The sequence below is a fragment of the Bidens hawaiensis genome, unplaced genomic scaffold, assembly GCF_021521415.1.
Source record: "Bidens hawaiensis isolate Kalapana, Puna unplaced genomic scaffold, B.hawaiensis_p1.1 tig00007858_1, whole genome shotgun sequence".
NCBI classification, from domain to species: Eukaryota; Viridiplantae; Streptophyta; class Magnoliopsida; order Asterales; family Asteraceae; genus Bidens; species Bidens hawaiensis.
In genome coordinates, this window is record NW_027491545.1 from 1,049,456 (window position 1) to 1,065,503 (window position 16,048).

General features: G+C 35.5%; 1 protein-coding gene across 1 annotated transcript; it reads right to left on the reverse strand.

Moving 5' to 3' along the window:
• Positions 1-4,199: 4,199 nt before the first annotated feature.
• On the reverse strand, positions 4,200-7,349 carry LOC143636304 (BTB/POZ domain-containing protein At3g49900-like). Its single transcript, XM_077103936.1, has 4 exons — positions 7,173-7,349; positions 7,004-7,073; positions 5,643-6,161; positions 4,200-4,850 (listed from the first exon to the last, which is right to left on the reverse strand). Exons 1-4 carry the CDS (start codon positions 7,340-7,342, stop codon positions 4,200-4,202), a joined length of 1,410 nt encoding a protein of 469 aa, XP_076960051.1. The 5' UTR covers positions 7,343-7,349.
• Positions 7,350-16,048: the final 8,699 nt, after the last annotated feature.

Below are 16,048 nucleotides of genomic sequence, written 5' to 3' on the forward strand. Positions count from 1 at the left end.
GTATGTCTGGATCCTTACATAGGTGGTACTATGCGATGTATGGGCATTATCGCACCACCCTTGGTCGTAGGACGCTCTCCTGCAGGGAGTACGACCTTATGTGTATATTTATGGGTACTTAACTAAGTCGAACGCTGCGGTGTTTGCTGAGGTGACCTAGCGTAGAGGCTCATATTTATAATGTGTTATTTAACTTTGTTATTCTTAAGCCACGTTGGGCCAACGCATGCGTAGTCTCGAGGGGTAATAAAGTAAAAGAAATATTTTTGCGTTAGCGTGTTCACCAGCATTCGTTGTTGACGTATTTTATTACATTTTGCAGGTGAACAAAGCTAGATCATGGAAATGATGAAGTACTAATATCCTATGGCTCGGATTTCTTTTGTATAAGTTTAATATGGTGGTTTGTATAACATAAAAAAATAATCTTCTGTTAACAACTTAAACGGGTATTTATAATTCCCGTCTTTTGAATTTATATAAATGTTATACTTTTGATCCTTAAAGTATTATAAGTCTTCCGCAACATAACGCAACTCTGAATTATTTACAAAGACGATACCAACTTGTTGGTCGCACTCCTAGGCCCTATATGGGGGTATGACAGTGGCCTAGTTGGTCATGCCATATTTTAAATGTATTTTTATCTAATAACTTCCGGCTATCAACCATCTATGATTCTATAGGATTGATATTAGTACATATAAACTAGAGGATAAAGCTTGTAATTGTTCGACAATGGTTTCTTTACCATATTTGTTTGAGATAATTTGAAGATACTCAATATTTTTTCAGATGGTATCCATTTTTCCGAATATCTTTGAAACTTAATAAATTTCTTCTGGATTTATTAGAGTATAATGTATTATTTATGATCAGTTGGGTACCTGAAGACAATGTTATATGGGTTCTTCTGGAGCCTTCAATAAGGTTACTAACACCAGATATAGTTATAACATGTTGGAGACAACTCTAAGAAAAATTTGTATGTTTGAGAATAGTGTTAATACTACCACTATCTATCATAAATTCATCATCAATCATAGCTCTTCTGGAGCTAGCTTACATATTACTTCAGGAAATAAAATAAGAAGAAAAAGAATTAAAACTTATTATAAAATAGAAATTTTAAAACATTACATAAGTTTAAATAATACATTACAAGAGTTTTAAACTAAATAAAGCACATTATAGTTTTAAAGTATAGACATAACATAACATTTAAACATCTCGAATATTTTCAATAAAATCACATGCATCTAGATGAGTGTCTGATATAGTAGCAGGAGATGCCGAATTTGGTGCATCTTCAATAAGATTTGTTTCAACCTTTTTCCCTTTTTGTTTCATTATGCGTTGATACGCTTCAACAAGATGTTTGGGGGTGCGAAACGTGCGGGAACAATGATTTGACATCCAACATCTTGGACATCCATTGTTTTGGTGTCCACCAGTGTTTCCTTTAGGATGTCGCCCCATATTTTGCTTACTTGATTCGCCACCATCATTTTTAGAACCATGAGACTCTCGTCGCCATGTATTGCTTCGTCCACGCCCACGACCTCTGCTGGGGCTGCGACCTCTGCCTCTTCCACGTCCGCTCTGATAGTTTTCCGCATTCGCTTCAGGGAATGGGCTTGAACCGACGGGTCATGACTGATGATTTTGAAGCAGGAGCTTGTTGTTTTGCTTAGCGACCAGAAGACATGAAATCAGTTCAGAATATTTAGTAAATTTACGTTCCCGATATTGCTGCAACAGGAGCATATTTGATGCATGGAACGTAGAGAATGTTTTCTCAAACATGTCTTATTCGGTTATGTTTTCACTAAATAACTTATGTTCAGATGTAATGCGAAACAAGGCAGTATTGTACTCACAACCGTTTTAAAATCTTGGAGTCTTAGATGAAGCCATTCATAGCGAGCTTTAGGGAGCAAGACCAACTTCTGGTGGTCAAAACGCTCTTGAATGTTTTTTCTATAATTCAAGAGGGTCTTCAACAGTTATGTTGTGTTTGTTTTTGCTTCAAACGTCTGTAAAAGGCTTATGTCTGCAGGCGCACAGACATAAGCCTCTGAAGATAGTCTGCTTAAAAAAATAAAAAAATCTTTAAACTGCTTTTATGATCTTAAAAAATAATCTAATATCCATCATCTTCACACTTCTTAACATCCTACCAGCACCCAATGTCCAACACCACCACCACCCATCGTCTGCCACCACCACCGTCAACCACCCACCACCACCAACGTTCGTCACCACCACCAACCGTCCACCACAACTACCGTCCACTACCACCACCCACCATCCACCGTCCGCCACCACCCGCCACCATCACCACCAACCGTCCACCATCCACCACCACCTCCACCGTCTATCACCACCACCACCCACCGTCCATCACCACCACTAACCGTCCACCACCACCACTCACCGCATATCACGATCATCTACCACCAATCGTCCACCACCACCCACTTTCATAGTTCGTAGACCACCACCAATTATTTTAGCAATATACAGACGTTAAATGACTTTTATCTACTGTGATTGTATGATAGGTAACTAATTTTCAGTTTATGCAGACAATATCCAGATTATAAAAAAAAGAGTATTATATTTTCAAATTGCAGACCTTCAGGCCACATCTCCAGTTCCAAGCAGAAATCAAATGAAATCAGATTACAAACATTTTTTGTTTTAAAAATCAAACAGCACCTTAAATATTCCATTTTTAGATCTTCATGAAGATGATGACGAAGGAAGATCATTACCTTTGCTTTATCTTGAAAGAAAGTTTGATTATCATCATTAATAGTCTCTCTCAAATTATTTGCTATCAAATGAATTTTGGCATCTAGAGTCCATGGAAGGTACTTGTTCCCAGATATATCAAGGGCGGCGAACTCAATTTTTGACAAATTCGACATTTTATCCGGATTGAAGAACAAAAAAGAATCTTTAGCGTGAGCGATTTCGTGCTGATAACGTAGAAAGAAACTTTTGTATATTGAAGAATGAGTACAGAAACAATCAATCTATCTATGATATAATGTACGTGTATATATGTATTTGACAGTTATATATCTATATCTCATATTATATATATATATATATATATATATATATATATAGGGGTGAGATCTAAAGAGAACTCCTTTTAAAGAGAGAACTAGAGGACTAGCAAAGAATTATTTTTAACTATTTTTAAAAAAATATTTTGTGATTTCTTTTTCTTTCTTCCTTCTAATAAGATGATATTGTTCCTAAAAAAAATAAATAAATAAAAAAACTTGTCGGTGTAGTGTTGTAGTGTATATATGCACTAATGCCTATTGCATATATACAATAGTGTTTTATTGCATATAATACAACACAATTTCATTATCCAATACACACTATCGAATATATGCAAATACAACACTAATAATTGATGCAAACACATTATCGCATATATGTAATACAACACTAATGCACATATGCACTATATCGATTTTTTTTAATTTTTGTATATAATATAACACTATTGCAAATATACAATACAAACAACTATATATATGTTATTCAACACTATTTAAAACATCAAAATGCACACTATTGCACACATGCATTATAAAAAAAGTCGGTGTATTGCATATATGCATTACTCGTTAATTTTTTTTATTTTTTTTTCATTTTTATATTTTTTGTGGTGAAGAATAACAACATATAAAAAGGATGAAAGAAAAAAATTTTACAAATATTTTTTTATTTAATTAAAAATATTTCATTATTAGTTCTCGAGTTATCTCCATAAAAAGAAGTTCTCTCATGATCCTCTCCATATATATATATAATATGAGATATAGATATATAACTGTCAAATACAGTTATTAGGGATATTATTTATATATATATATATATTTTTGATTGACTGCTACTTATAATATAACCATCTAAAATAAAATTAAAAATATTGGTCAGATCAGCGTAATCCATCTTATCCCATCTTTATTCGACCACCTATCCATTTAAAACTACAAATTATGCTTTCAATATATCACCATCACCACTCTCCACCAATCTCCATGAACCACCGGTCCCCTCATTTTTTTAATCTTTAAATCACTATGATATTTAATTAGTATATTATATAAAACTGGCAACCAACCTCATACAAAAATTAAGGTCTTTAGAGGTGTTTAACAGACAAACGGCTAATCGGTCACTCTTTCCGATTTAGCCTCACCCCGACTACGACCCAAACCTGATTTGCGAAACGCACTTTTTAATCCACTCATGACCCGCTTCCCGAACCCTCTCGGACTCGCTTGATCACCCGAATGGTCAGACCCGTTTCCCACATCCAAGGTCCGCAAACTACCTGAAGAAACCGACCCTCTTTGCCCTCTTTCAACCATCCTCTCGGAACTAAACCGAAAACTCTCGGACTTAGCCCGATCCGTAACCTGACCACCCGTATCCGTTTTTGTCAGAATCTTCTTCAAGCCGTGTATCTCGTCTTCCAAGCTTTGAATCCGAGAACTCGTGAAATCCATGGTATCTCTCAGGTGTGCCACTTGGCGAAGAGCCACGTCACGTTGGAGGATTGCACCGAGGGTGACGGAGGCGTTGGCGACGGCGGGTTGTTTGATTTGTCGATGATTATGGGTTTTGAGGGTTTGAGCGGCCGAGAAAACGGAACGACGAGTGTTGAGTTGCTCGACGAACATGGCTTGAACCACGAATCTCAATGGCATTCTGTGGTTTTGAACTGTATGCATTAGCATTTGAGATGATAGATTTGAACAGTCGATGTAGTTGCAGATTTTGCTTCCTTGTTCTTCTGTTATCTTCCCACCTTCTGCCTGTACGTAAAATTGAATAAAAATGTTGTTTTATTTGATGCATGCATGAAACCGAACTAAAACACGGACTTAACAGAAAAAGATAACCAAATCAACGAAATTGTGAAAATCAAACCAACTATTATATTATATATAACCGAACCAAAATCATATAAGAATATAAAATGCTATTGAATTTATGTATTGTGTGTTAAAGTTTCATTTTCACATAGGTTAAATAGTAACATTGTATGTGCCAAACTAAAACAAACTAATCAAACAACATCAAATTAGAAGCAATGCGGCTTAGAATACTAAAAAATATTTGGCACACTAAACATATTTTAGACAGTCAAATCAATACACATATTAAGTGTTAGCTAAGACTTAGCCCTCACTTTTTATCGTTGACTAAAACTTGGCATCCGCTTCTAGACACCAGATGGAGCTTTGCCTCAATTTCTAAACGTGTATTGATTTGATTGATTGTTTTCGTAGACCCCGTTAAACTTTTACCCGTCAACTAAAGTTTAGCGGGGCCTTAAATTCAATTATTATTTTATTAAAGAAAATCGCTCATCTCATCCATTTTGACTATTTTCCCTTTATTTTCAGCATAAAACATTTAACTTAAAATCACAAGACCGTAACTATTAGAATTAAACCGAACAATTTGTGAAAACCAAAATATTACGGTTTTCAAAACCATATAATTAAATTTTGGTTTGATTTAAGCTCAAAACAAATTCAAACCAACTCATCCACACCCATGTTTCCTTTACTAGTTTACTCATTATATCACTAAACACTCACCTTGAAATAGAAGTCAATGATTCTATAAAGCAAATCATGAGTACCACTCAACCTCCGGTGCAAAGCATCAACCAACAACCTAAACTCCTCACCGGAAAGCTCCTGAACACCATGAAACCAGCTCAACACGTCTCCGGCACCGTCACAATTCAACTTCATAACCTCAACACACCTGCTCACAACACCAGTTCTCGTCTCCACCTCCGGAAAAAGCCCCATGCAAGACTTCAAAACCACCCCAGCATAATCCCGGTCCACCGCCACCGTCCGACAAAAATACAACTCAGTCTTCTGCCGTAGATTCTCAACAACGTTTGACTCATCGTTCATTTCGAGTAAATCAGCTGCTAGTAACAAAGATGCCACGTTAAACGGAGTTATGAAAAGGTGGCCACCGTAACAGTGGTTGGCGACTAGCGTGAATGTGTGTGGCGTTATCTTTAACGGCGGTGAGACTGTGACATCGGATGATTCTGTTAACTGTCGTTTGAGGTATCTGCTGCATTGTGCCAAGGGATCCTAGGTGACAATGAAACGTAACATTTAGTTGTACTTTTGATTAATGTTGACATCGACTTTCTGTGCGGTGTAATGAATGTTGGAGTTACGTGTTTGTTGATTATTAATTATGGGCATTTAATTTTCAATGAGAATGGCAAAACGTAAATGAATGTTTCATTGTAGTAGCAATTAATTTGTTATATCTTTTCAGTTTTCTATGGTAAATAATTAAAGCTTATTTATTTATTTTATTAGTTTTAATTAGTCAGAAATAATCAGTTCTTAGAAATGTTTAGCAGATATGATATGAGGAAAAAAAAATCCATTATTTGGTTACTTAATTGTCTTAGGTAAGTAAACAACATGAAATCATTTATATTCAAATTCTTGTTTTCACTAGGTTGTATTATGAAGCCTTTTAATTACATTCCTTTTTTTTTTTTTTTTTTTTTTATTCTCATTTTCTATTTGAATGTTTGAAGTTTATCAATTTTGTTTAAGAAAACTCTCCTTCATGTTTGTTAATTAAAGCTTTGGAGTTGAAAAAAATATAGTTTGGAAATCATTATATATTAAAATATAGTGCAAGTTCATGAATTCATAATAAAAAATCTAAATCATTCTTATAAAAAAACTGTTCTCACCTAAACTTCTTAATTTGTAGAACATGAGAATGAATTAGAAAAAATAACATAAATTTCTCAAATTTTAGTCATCAAATTGAATTATAATTCAAAGATTTGTTATTTTATAATATTAAGAGGATGAATTAAAAAAAAGAACATAGTTTTCTCAAATTTCAGTCATCAAATTGAAGTATAATTCAAAGATTAATTTGTTATTTATAATATTATGCATACCTTGTGCAAACGAAAACTTGAGCCTTGAACATGTATCATCACATTGGTTTCAACTTCATTATTAAGTGACCTATAACATAACATTTTGATTTCATAAAATAATTAACTGCTTATAAAAATGAAACCAAATGAAAAAAGACATGTGAAGTAGCATATATAACTTAATTACCAGAGTTTAACTCGTGACCGGAGAGAGGCGGCGGAAGGGGAGGAGGGAGGCGGCGGAGACGACACAGAAGAAGGTGTGGTGCACGAATCTTCACCGGAATCTTCTTCATAGATGGTTTCCACCACCCTCAGATTTTGCCAATCCTCCGGTTCACAAACGCCTGAATTCATGGTTAGATAGAGAGTACAAAATAGAAGGTGACCAAAGAAATTAAATTACATTTATAAATGAGATTTAATATTTATTATTATTAATGTTTTGGATATTTGATAAGCTAGATGTTTGGCCCATTCATGGCGTTGCATGTGATGTATCTTAAATGTCCTTACACCTTCCTACTGTACCATTTTTGTCTAAGTTCCTGTTTTTTGAATTTCAGCTTTTGGGCGGTATATTGGGTTTTTTTTAGACATTGATGAAACTATACTTAAATTTCACTTCTTTTTTTAGGTTAATAACTTAATACTATGAAAGTTCAAAACAATTTCCTGTTTTTATATGAGAAATTATATTAGTCCAATATCGTTACTTCAAGCTTTTTTAATTTGTTTAAAATAATATGTAAAACTGATAGAAAAAAAATGTTTAAAATAATATGTAAAATTGATTAAAGTGTGACTTACTAGCATAATAGTTGATGTGATGCTATGTTGACTACTTTTGTTTATATGTGACGCTATGTTGACAATTTTTGTTTATATATAGATGTCGCTTAAACCTTTTGTTTACGTGCAGCATTGTCTTATTAGTTTTTGGCCGCATTAAAGAAGATTCATACAATCTTTGTGGTAAAAAAATATATATACACATCCTTAAAATTAAATTCATACAATCTTTGTGGTAAAACAAAAGATACATACGTAGACAACCAAACTTTTCACACTTAGAGCATCACTTATATATTCTGATTTTGATCGGTTTATATTAGACAAATGTTAGGGTGGAGAGGGGCACCCTCCGCAAACACAAAAATGGTATCTTTACCTGCTAGCAAGCCTGGCCCATGGGCCAATCGAATAAGGCAATGACTTTTGGTTTTCAATATTTATAGGCCCCCAATTTTATATGAGTTATGTATTACATCTTTTAAAACAAATTTTTTTTATTAAGAACTTGTTGATTAACCACAAGTTAAGAGTGAAACTCATGTCATTAATGATTCATCCTTGTATTATGATACCCATAGTAGAAAAAATAAGGACAGAAGCTAACGGCGGCCGATTGTTAGAACCTTAAATTATTTATAGTTATATTTTCTTATAATGTTAAATACGATTTGAAAGTTTGAATCAGGTCAATCTAAAAGGTTAAAGAAACACACAAAAAAAAATTAACTCTGCCAACTATAAACTTAGTAGTTTATTATTGTCGGTCCCAAGACTGGAAAAAGGAGGAGAGTTTATATCATATGGATTTTTCACAAAGGCCTCAACATTTTAGTTCGTTTAAGACCTCCACGAACGTTGAGAAGGCCTTGCCCCTAGGCAACACTGTTGTCGTTAACCTATTGCCCAATTCGAGTACCCTTTTTCATTACATGCAGTTAAGATATTTAAATTGGTATCAAAGTCCATTGTGTCCGTCTCTGAAAGTCGGTCACAGTCACCTGCTAGTTTCCATTTTTGATCAGTTTTCCGACAACAATCGCCAGAAATAGCTGAAAATCATCCATAACCGTTGGAGATAGCCAGAATAGCCGAAAACCACCACATCTTACCCTCTCTATTTTCCGACAGTTGTCTTTGTCCACCGTTCTTTATTCAAGATTCAGTACATTTTGTTTATGACAATTCGCACGACTTGGTAAACGCAAAACAAGTGGTTCTCGCTTACTTAGTTTTCGCAATACATGGTATTCGCTTACCTTACGCCTTGTTCTTGAGTTTTTAACCAATGAAAGAAAAGGAAAGGAGAGAGAATGATAAGAAAGGAAAGGGAAGGGAAGGGAATGAATTTTTTTTAGTTAGATGTGTTCTTGAGTTGGAATGAAATTATAGGAAAGGAAAGAATAACAATGTTAAAAAATAGTAATCCTTAGTAATCATCTCATTTTTGGGAGGATAACTTATTGGAAAAATACATTAATTTAATCCCTCCTAACTCCTATTCATTTCCTTTCTATAACACCCATTTTTTAACCATCCTTAGTTTTCCTTTCCTTTCTCTACTTTAAAAAAACTCAAGAACGTTAGTTCTCACATACAGTGGCGGATCCAGGAATTTTTTTCGGGTGGTGCACTACCTTTATATGTTTAAATTTCACCAAGTCGGATATATAAAATTCCGGGTCGGTTCGATGGTTCGGGAAAATTTCATTACATAATAAATATACGATAAAATAATAAAAGAGACACCGTCATTAGAAATTAAAAAACACATAATATCAATACAATAGTCTTTACGAATTAAAAAACAAACTAACAAATTTAAAACTAAGAAACTAACAAAAACTAACAAACTAAAACCAATAATCTAACAAACTAAAACTAAATTTAACAAATAACTTAACAATTAAGTAGTTAACACTTAACAATCAAGAACAATTAACATTTAACAATGAATTATTACCTTCAAAGTGGGAGGATTCGAGACTTCAAGTAAGAGTAGGTAGTGGCAGGAGGACGGGGATCAAAGACGGGCTGCTGAGTGGCTGGTAGAGAACGGGGACGGCGTTGGTCAGGGGCTGAGTGCCTGAGTGGCTGACGGAGTGCGGCTGTGCAGCGCCGGTGGTGGACGGTGGTGAGCAGGTGAGGGGCTGAACTCTGAAGTGGTAAACTAAGGGGGAAGAGAGCCAGAGAGGCGCTGTGTTGATGTGCTTGTGTTTGTAAAAAAACCCTAACAGAGGTAAAAAATATTACAAAAACGGGAATCAAACTTGCGACCTCCGGGTTACAAAACCAACGTCTTACCAACTGGACAAGCACTTCATATAATTATAAGGTGGTTCCTTTCTAATTTATAGGGTGGTTCCTGTATTATTTTCTATATATAATTACACTATTATTTCGAAACCCGGGTGGTTCCGAGGAACCACCCATTTCAACCGTAGATCCGCCCCTGCTCACATACAAAAGTGTCGCATGGAGAAAAGTTATCGCATACAAAAGTTCACCAATTCAAAAGTTTTACCATAATACCATGGACTAACGTTCTCACATGGGTGAAATTTTTTGCAACTATTACTCATCTTTCACATATCGAAAGGCATGTTACAATTCCCACAAGTTTGCATTTACCTTACCATCAACAAAATGATGGGTAATGAAATACTATGATTGAGCCTTTGTCTGATCATATAAATCTCTTTGGCTATGTTGATGGCTCTATCTCGTGTCCTTGACTTAATTGTTGCCACTGCTTCAACTCCACCGCAACTCTCACTGTCAATCCAAAAAATTTAAAAATTGGATTGATATTATAGAGGAGAGCTGATTAATTTTAAAAATATACTTTTTGATAACTAGTTTAACAATCGGATTTTTAACTTGATCGGGACGGGTCGATAAATTCCCGTTCCATGTATATTTTGTTTTGGGCCTAAACGATCAAAACGGTTGTAAGGCCCCGTTACCGGTGCCTTACATTTGGACGTTGGATTTACTCATAAACATAGTTCTAATATCAGAGTTATTTAAAACATTCACGGAAACGTTAACTTCGATCATTCGTTACAAAACATTTAATCATTTCCTTAAAACCATAACATAAAACATCGTATTCAAAACATCCTTTCTTCCATCTTCAGATGCCAGCCGTTCAATCCATGCCATGTGTCATTCTCATGCCAGCTCAATAAACATATATATCTGCGTGCATACTAAAAGTCAGCTACGCTTAGTGAGTTCTAGTTAATCAGGCAACATACAATACATTCACATACTTATTTATATATGTATCCGAAGATACATATTATATACTTAACCTATTCATCGTTCTTCCATACACATACTTTCATTTTTTCGTACTTTCTTTCTTTAACATACACAATACACACGCAACTAACCTTACATTATAAAGAGCATTTCGCCCTACATACCTCGGATATTATTAAGGTCCGGTCACCCTCCATCCTCGGATATTATTAGGGTCCGGTCACTCTCCATCCTCGGATATTATCAGGGTCCGGTCACCCTCCATCCTCGGATATTATCAGGGTCCGGTAACCCTCCATCCTCGGATATTATTAGGGTCCGGTCACCCTCCATCCTCGGATATTATTAGGGTCCGGTCACCCTCCATCCTCAAATATTATTAGTGTCCGGTCTCCCTTTGTTTCGTACTACTATAACATACATGTCCTTTACGTACTTTCCTTGACAATACGTGCAATCTCCGAAGAGCGTTCACGTACCAGCAACATATCATACTTACATCATACTTAATCATTCATAAATCATATATACATCATATATATTCATACATACAACATTCATACATCATATATATCAATCATATCATTAACTACCATCTGACGGTCCATGCAATATCCGAAGATCGTTCATGCACCGTCAAGCAATCATCATACATAATTCATACAGGGCATACACTTACCACTTAAGGTAAGTGTATTAACTATCACATCCAGTATGCACACAGCCCCGAGAACATAACAAGGAAGTGGGGCTAGAAACTCACCTGGATCCTGTTACGTTTGCCGTTAATTGTTATCCCCTTCTTTAATTGAGCACGGCTAACTGTTAAATATACTTTTTTTAATTAACCGTATAATTAGCTAAGTTGGTATTTTAGTTACCCAACGTATTTTCTAAGTTGGGCTTGCTGGTTTAGTTCATGATGATGGGCTAGTCTTGTTTTAACTTATGGGCTCGACATTTGCGGACTTAGTTAAGTCAATCCCATTATCCATTAAAGCATCTGGGCCTAACTGGGTTCAGGCCCAAACCAAACAGAAAACAGAGTGGCCGAGAACTCAAGGCAGAGAACCCTTGGGACCGAGAACCCATGTTGACCGAATACCCATGTTGACCGAGAACTCCCTTTTTTGACCGAGAACTCTTTTCTTGTGACACTCGTCAATTTCAGGTTAACTCCGTTAATCCGAACTCCGTCAATTCAGACTTAAGATCACTTGAACTATAACGCACATCTCATTATATTTAAACTAGGGTTTTAAATGACGCTTGACAATCACTACACATGTAGTCTTTCGGAATTGCACCGAAACGCACATGAGTCGACTCAAACCATTGGTGAACAAACGACAAATATCAAACGATAAATACTTGATAATTATGTGTTAACCTATATGTTACTTGATATGTATGTGAAATATTAAACGCAAGAGACAAGAGATATTGTTTTACACTAGAGTTTGAACAACTAGAAGTAGAGGGACCATTGTATAACATTATTAATATTAAATATTAACAAAACCCTAACCCCCTACCCCCTCCCCATAACCGATCGGCCTTCACCCTCTCTCCCTCTCCCTTTGGACGGCTGAAAGCAAGAACACACACATACACACAAGTATTTTCCAAGCTTCATAAAAGGAATTAAGGTGCTAGATAGGTAATTAACATCTTCTCTATGCATTCTATGTGTTTAATTTTGATATTGAATGGGTTAATCAAAACCCTAATTCTTGAAAGTGATGATTGAGATGAGTTAGGGTTTGATTGTATGTTTGATGATGAATTGCTAGTGAATTGATAACTAGTTGTGTTATTATTGCTTGTTAATTACTTGTTCTTTGAAATTGAACTTTCAAGTAAAACCCTAACTAGGTGTGTAACGTAAAATTGATATGCATGGTTGGTAAATCTTGTGTCTAGAGTGTTATATGCATGGATTAGGGTTCATAGATTGTTGTTATGTTGAGTTTTGATGTAAACTGGTACTGGACAGATTGTTTATTTGATTTTTAGATGACTGTAACTGGATGTTATTGTGGTAATTGGTCGAAAATATTAACACTAAAGTGTACTAGGTTGAGTCTAGTTTCTAAAGAGTCCAAATTTGTAATTTTTGGACGTGTAAAAGTTAACTTTTATTATTTTACAAAACTGAAGTGCAAGTCTGAATTGTGAGGTCTGCTGTTAGGATGTTTTGAAATTATCATATCTCATAAACTACAAGACCAAATGGGTTAGTTCCACTTCTGGAAGTTAACATATTGAGTTAAGAATCTAACCCAATTGGTCTTGCATTAATTGAATTTACCATTTAACGGGAATAACAAATATCATTCTGTTGCGCACGATTTTGACTGCTGTGAGTTTACTGTAATGTTTTGGTCTTTGTGAGAAAACTATGTGGAATAAAAATACAATAAAAATAGTTCTGGAAACCTAACTCATGTGTGCTTTTGTGAAGATATTTGGTGAATTAATTGATATGTTATGACCTGTTGAATAGAGTAATCTTTCAAGTAGAAATCTGTCTTGATAAAACTAGCTGCTGAACTATGTAAAAATACATGAAACGTGTTTGTTAATAGATAATTGCCATGTTTTGACTAAATTGTCCTTGTGGGGAGATAATTTACTAGTAATGTACAATGATAGTATTTGACACTTAAGTAGTTGTTCACACATGTAACGTATCACCAACGTGTTTGTCGAGTCGCACTTATTTCACAAACGAAACACGAAACGCATCTCATGCATAAGTTGTACGTGTCGAGTCTAGGGACTCACTCGTAGTTTAAATACTTAGAAAATCTCGTTTTTGTTTTTAGAACACTAGTAAGGATTTTCTGTGACGCACATCTTTTCTCGGATCTTTTTGGTTATCTTCGCAAACAGTGAGTTTCACGTCCACTTTTTACTCTTTTTAAACGCTTTTATTTGGGGGAGATAACATACTCCAACGCTGTAGATTTTGTTTAGTTTTTATATATCACTTGTAAGGCTAAGTGGCAAACAAACCAACCAAAGTCCTTCATAACATCGAACCGGTTAATATTTGGATAATAGCGAGTCACTGTTGAGTAGTACTACTGGGTTTGACAAACCCCACCCAACTCTAAACTCGACTGTAGGTCGAGTGGGTGTAATCTTGGCTAACACATTACCATGGTCGTGGTTGACATGGTGGCAAGGCAATTGATAAACAGTCAGCTTCGGTGTCGAACACTTAGTAATACATGCTTGATAGGTTAGCTACCTATTGATATATAATTGACTTAACACTATCCGATAACGCAAACGCAAACGCAAAACGTAAACGCAAACCCAAACACTTTATTTATATAAACCTGTGAACTCACCAACCCTGTGTTGACACTTTTAGTATGTTATTCTCAGGTAGCCTAGGCGGGCGCACGGTTTAGGACATGCATTCGCTAAACATCATTGTTTTAAAAACTGCTTTTAATTTCTGTCTTGAAAACTTGTGTTTTTAAGTCGTCCTGTGTGGCGCAACTGTTTTGGTTTACGATTTACGCTTCCGCAGTTTTACTTAAGACTTGATGTCTTGGTTGTTTGAAAACTTTATTTTTTTTTATGTTTGATTATAACTAATGATTCCGATCCTCTAGTTCACACCCTCTGACGGTAAAACTCCGTTAGTGGATTTCGAGGGTTTGACATTTCTTGACCGAGAACTCAGTTCACTGAGAACCCTCAACAGGGCCGGCCATGGCCTATGGCAGGGTGGTCGACGGCCATAGGCCCGACTACCCGCTAGGCCCGAAATTTTTTTTCTTTTTAAAATTATGTATTTTTATGAAAAAAATGTGTATATTTAATGTTTAAACTTAATTAGATATCAACTAACTTGGTCTAGTGGCAAAGGGGTATGACTTCCAACCCAAAGGTTGTGGGTTCAAGTCTCATTTGAGGCATTTATAAGCCTATTTTTTATACAATAGTTTTTATACAACCCAAAATCATAAATCATAACTAAGGAAGCCAAATTAAAAATTAAATTGTTTAAACCCAACAAAATCCTCTTTTTTACTTAAGGCCCAAAATATTTTTCGCCTTCGGCCCAAATTTTTTTTTTCATTTCTCAGAGCCGGGCCTGACCCTCAGTCTTGGCCGAGAACCCTCAGCTTGGACCGAGAACCCTCAGGTCGGGTGTGTTCAGCTCATCTTTCTATCTTTATCATTTTTACCTAGCTCCGTTAATTGTTTATGGTTCATATCATGAACTTTTAACCACTTTTCTCCACCATTCATAACCGTTTTACACCCATCATCATTACGGCCTCAAGATCTAGCCCGTTCTAGTCATAAAGTTTAAACCTTTATAGTGTTAAAACGTTCTAGCTAGATCTAGGGCTTTCTTTATGAATGTACATAATCATAAGTTCGTTAAGTCTATTTTAATCCCCAAGTTTGCAAATTTATGGTATATCTATACTCGATTTACTATCCTACTAAGTTTCATGCAAAACCGACTTCGTTTACCCGTCCTTTTCACAAACCGAACACTACTCGTTTTACCCGAAACGAACCAACTAACCCGTTTATTATCAAGTTCATTACTTTATCAATAATCATGACCCAATATATCATCCTACCAATTTTCATGTAAATCCGTTCATGAAAAGTAAGGTTTTTTAACAAAAACGTACATTTGAGGTTTTTGTATGAAATCACTCGAGATGCTCAAAACCATATCAAACGAACTTCGATTTGAGTGATTCAAGCGGCCACGGAACCGTTTCGTCCCAATATACAAACCCATCATCTCACCTTCGCTGGAAACCGCCGCTACAGTTGCCGGAACAGCTGAACAGTCGCCGGAATCTTCACTTTTGAGCTGCTATGGTTTCACTGATAAAAGTCGGACTTACCGACCTCTGATCGAAGATCTTTTCGGTGGAAAACTTCATATATATGTCAGGAATACTCGGTTAAAATTTGAGACCGATCCGACGGCTAGATCTTTGGAAATCTTTGTGTCTT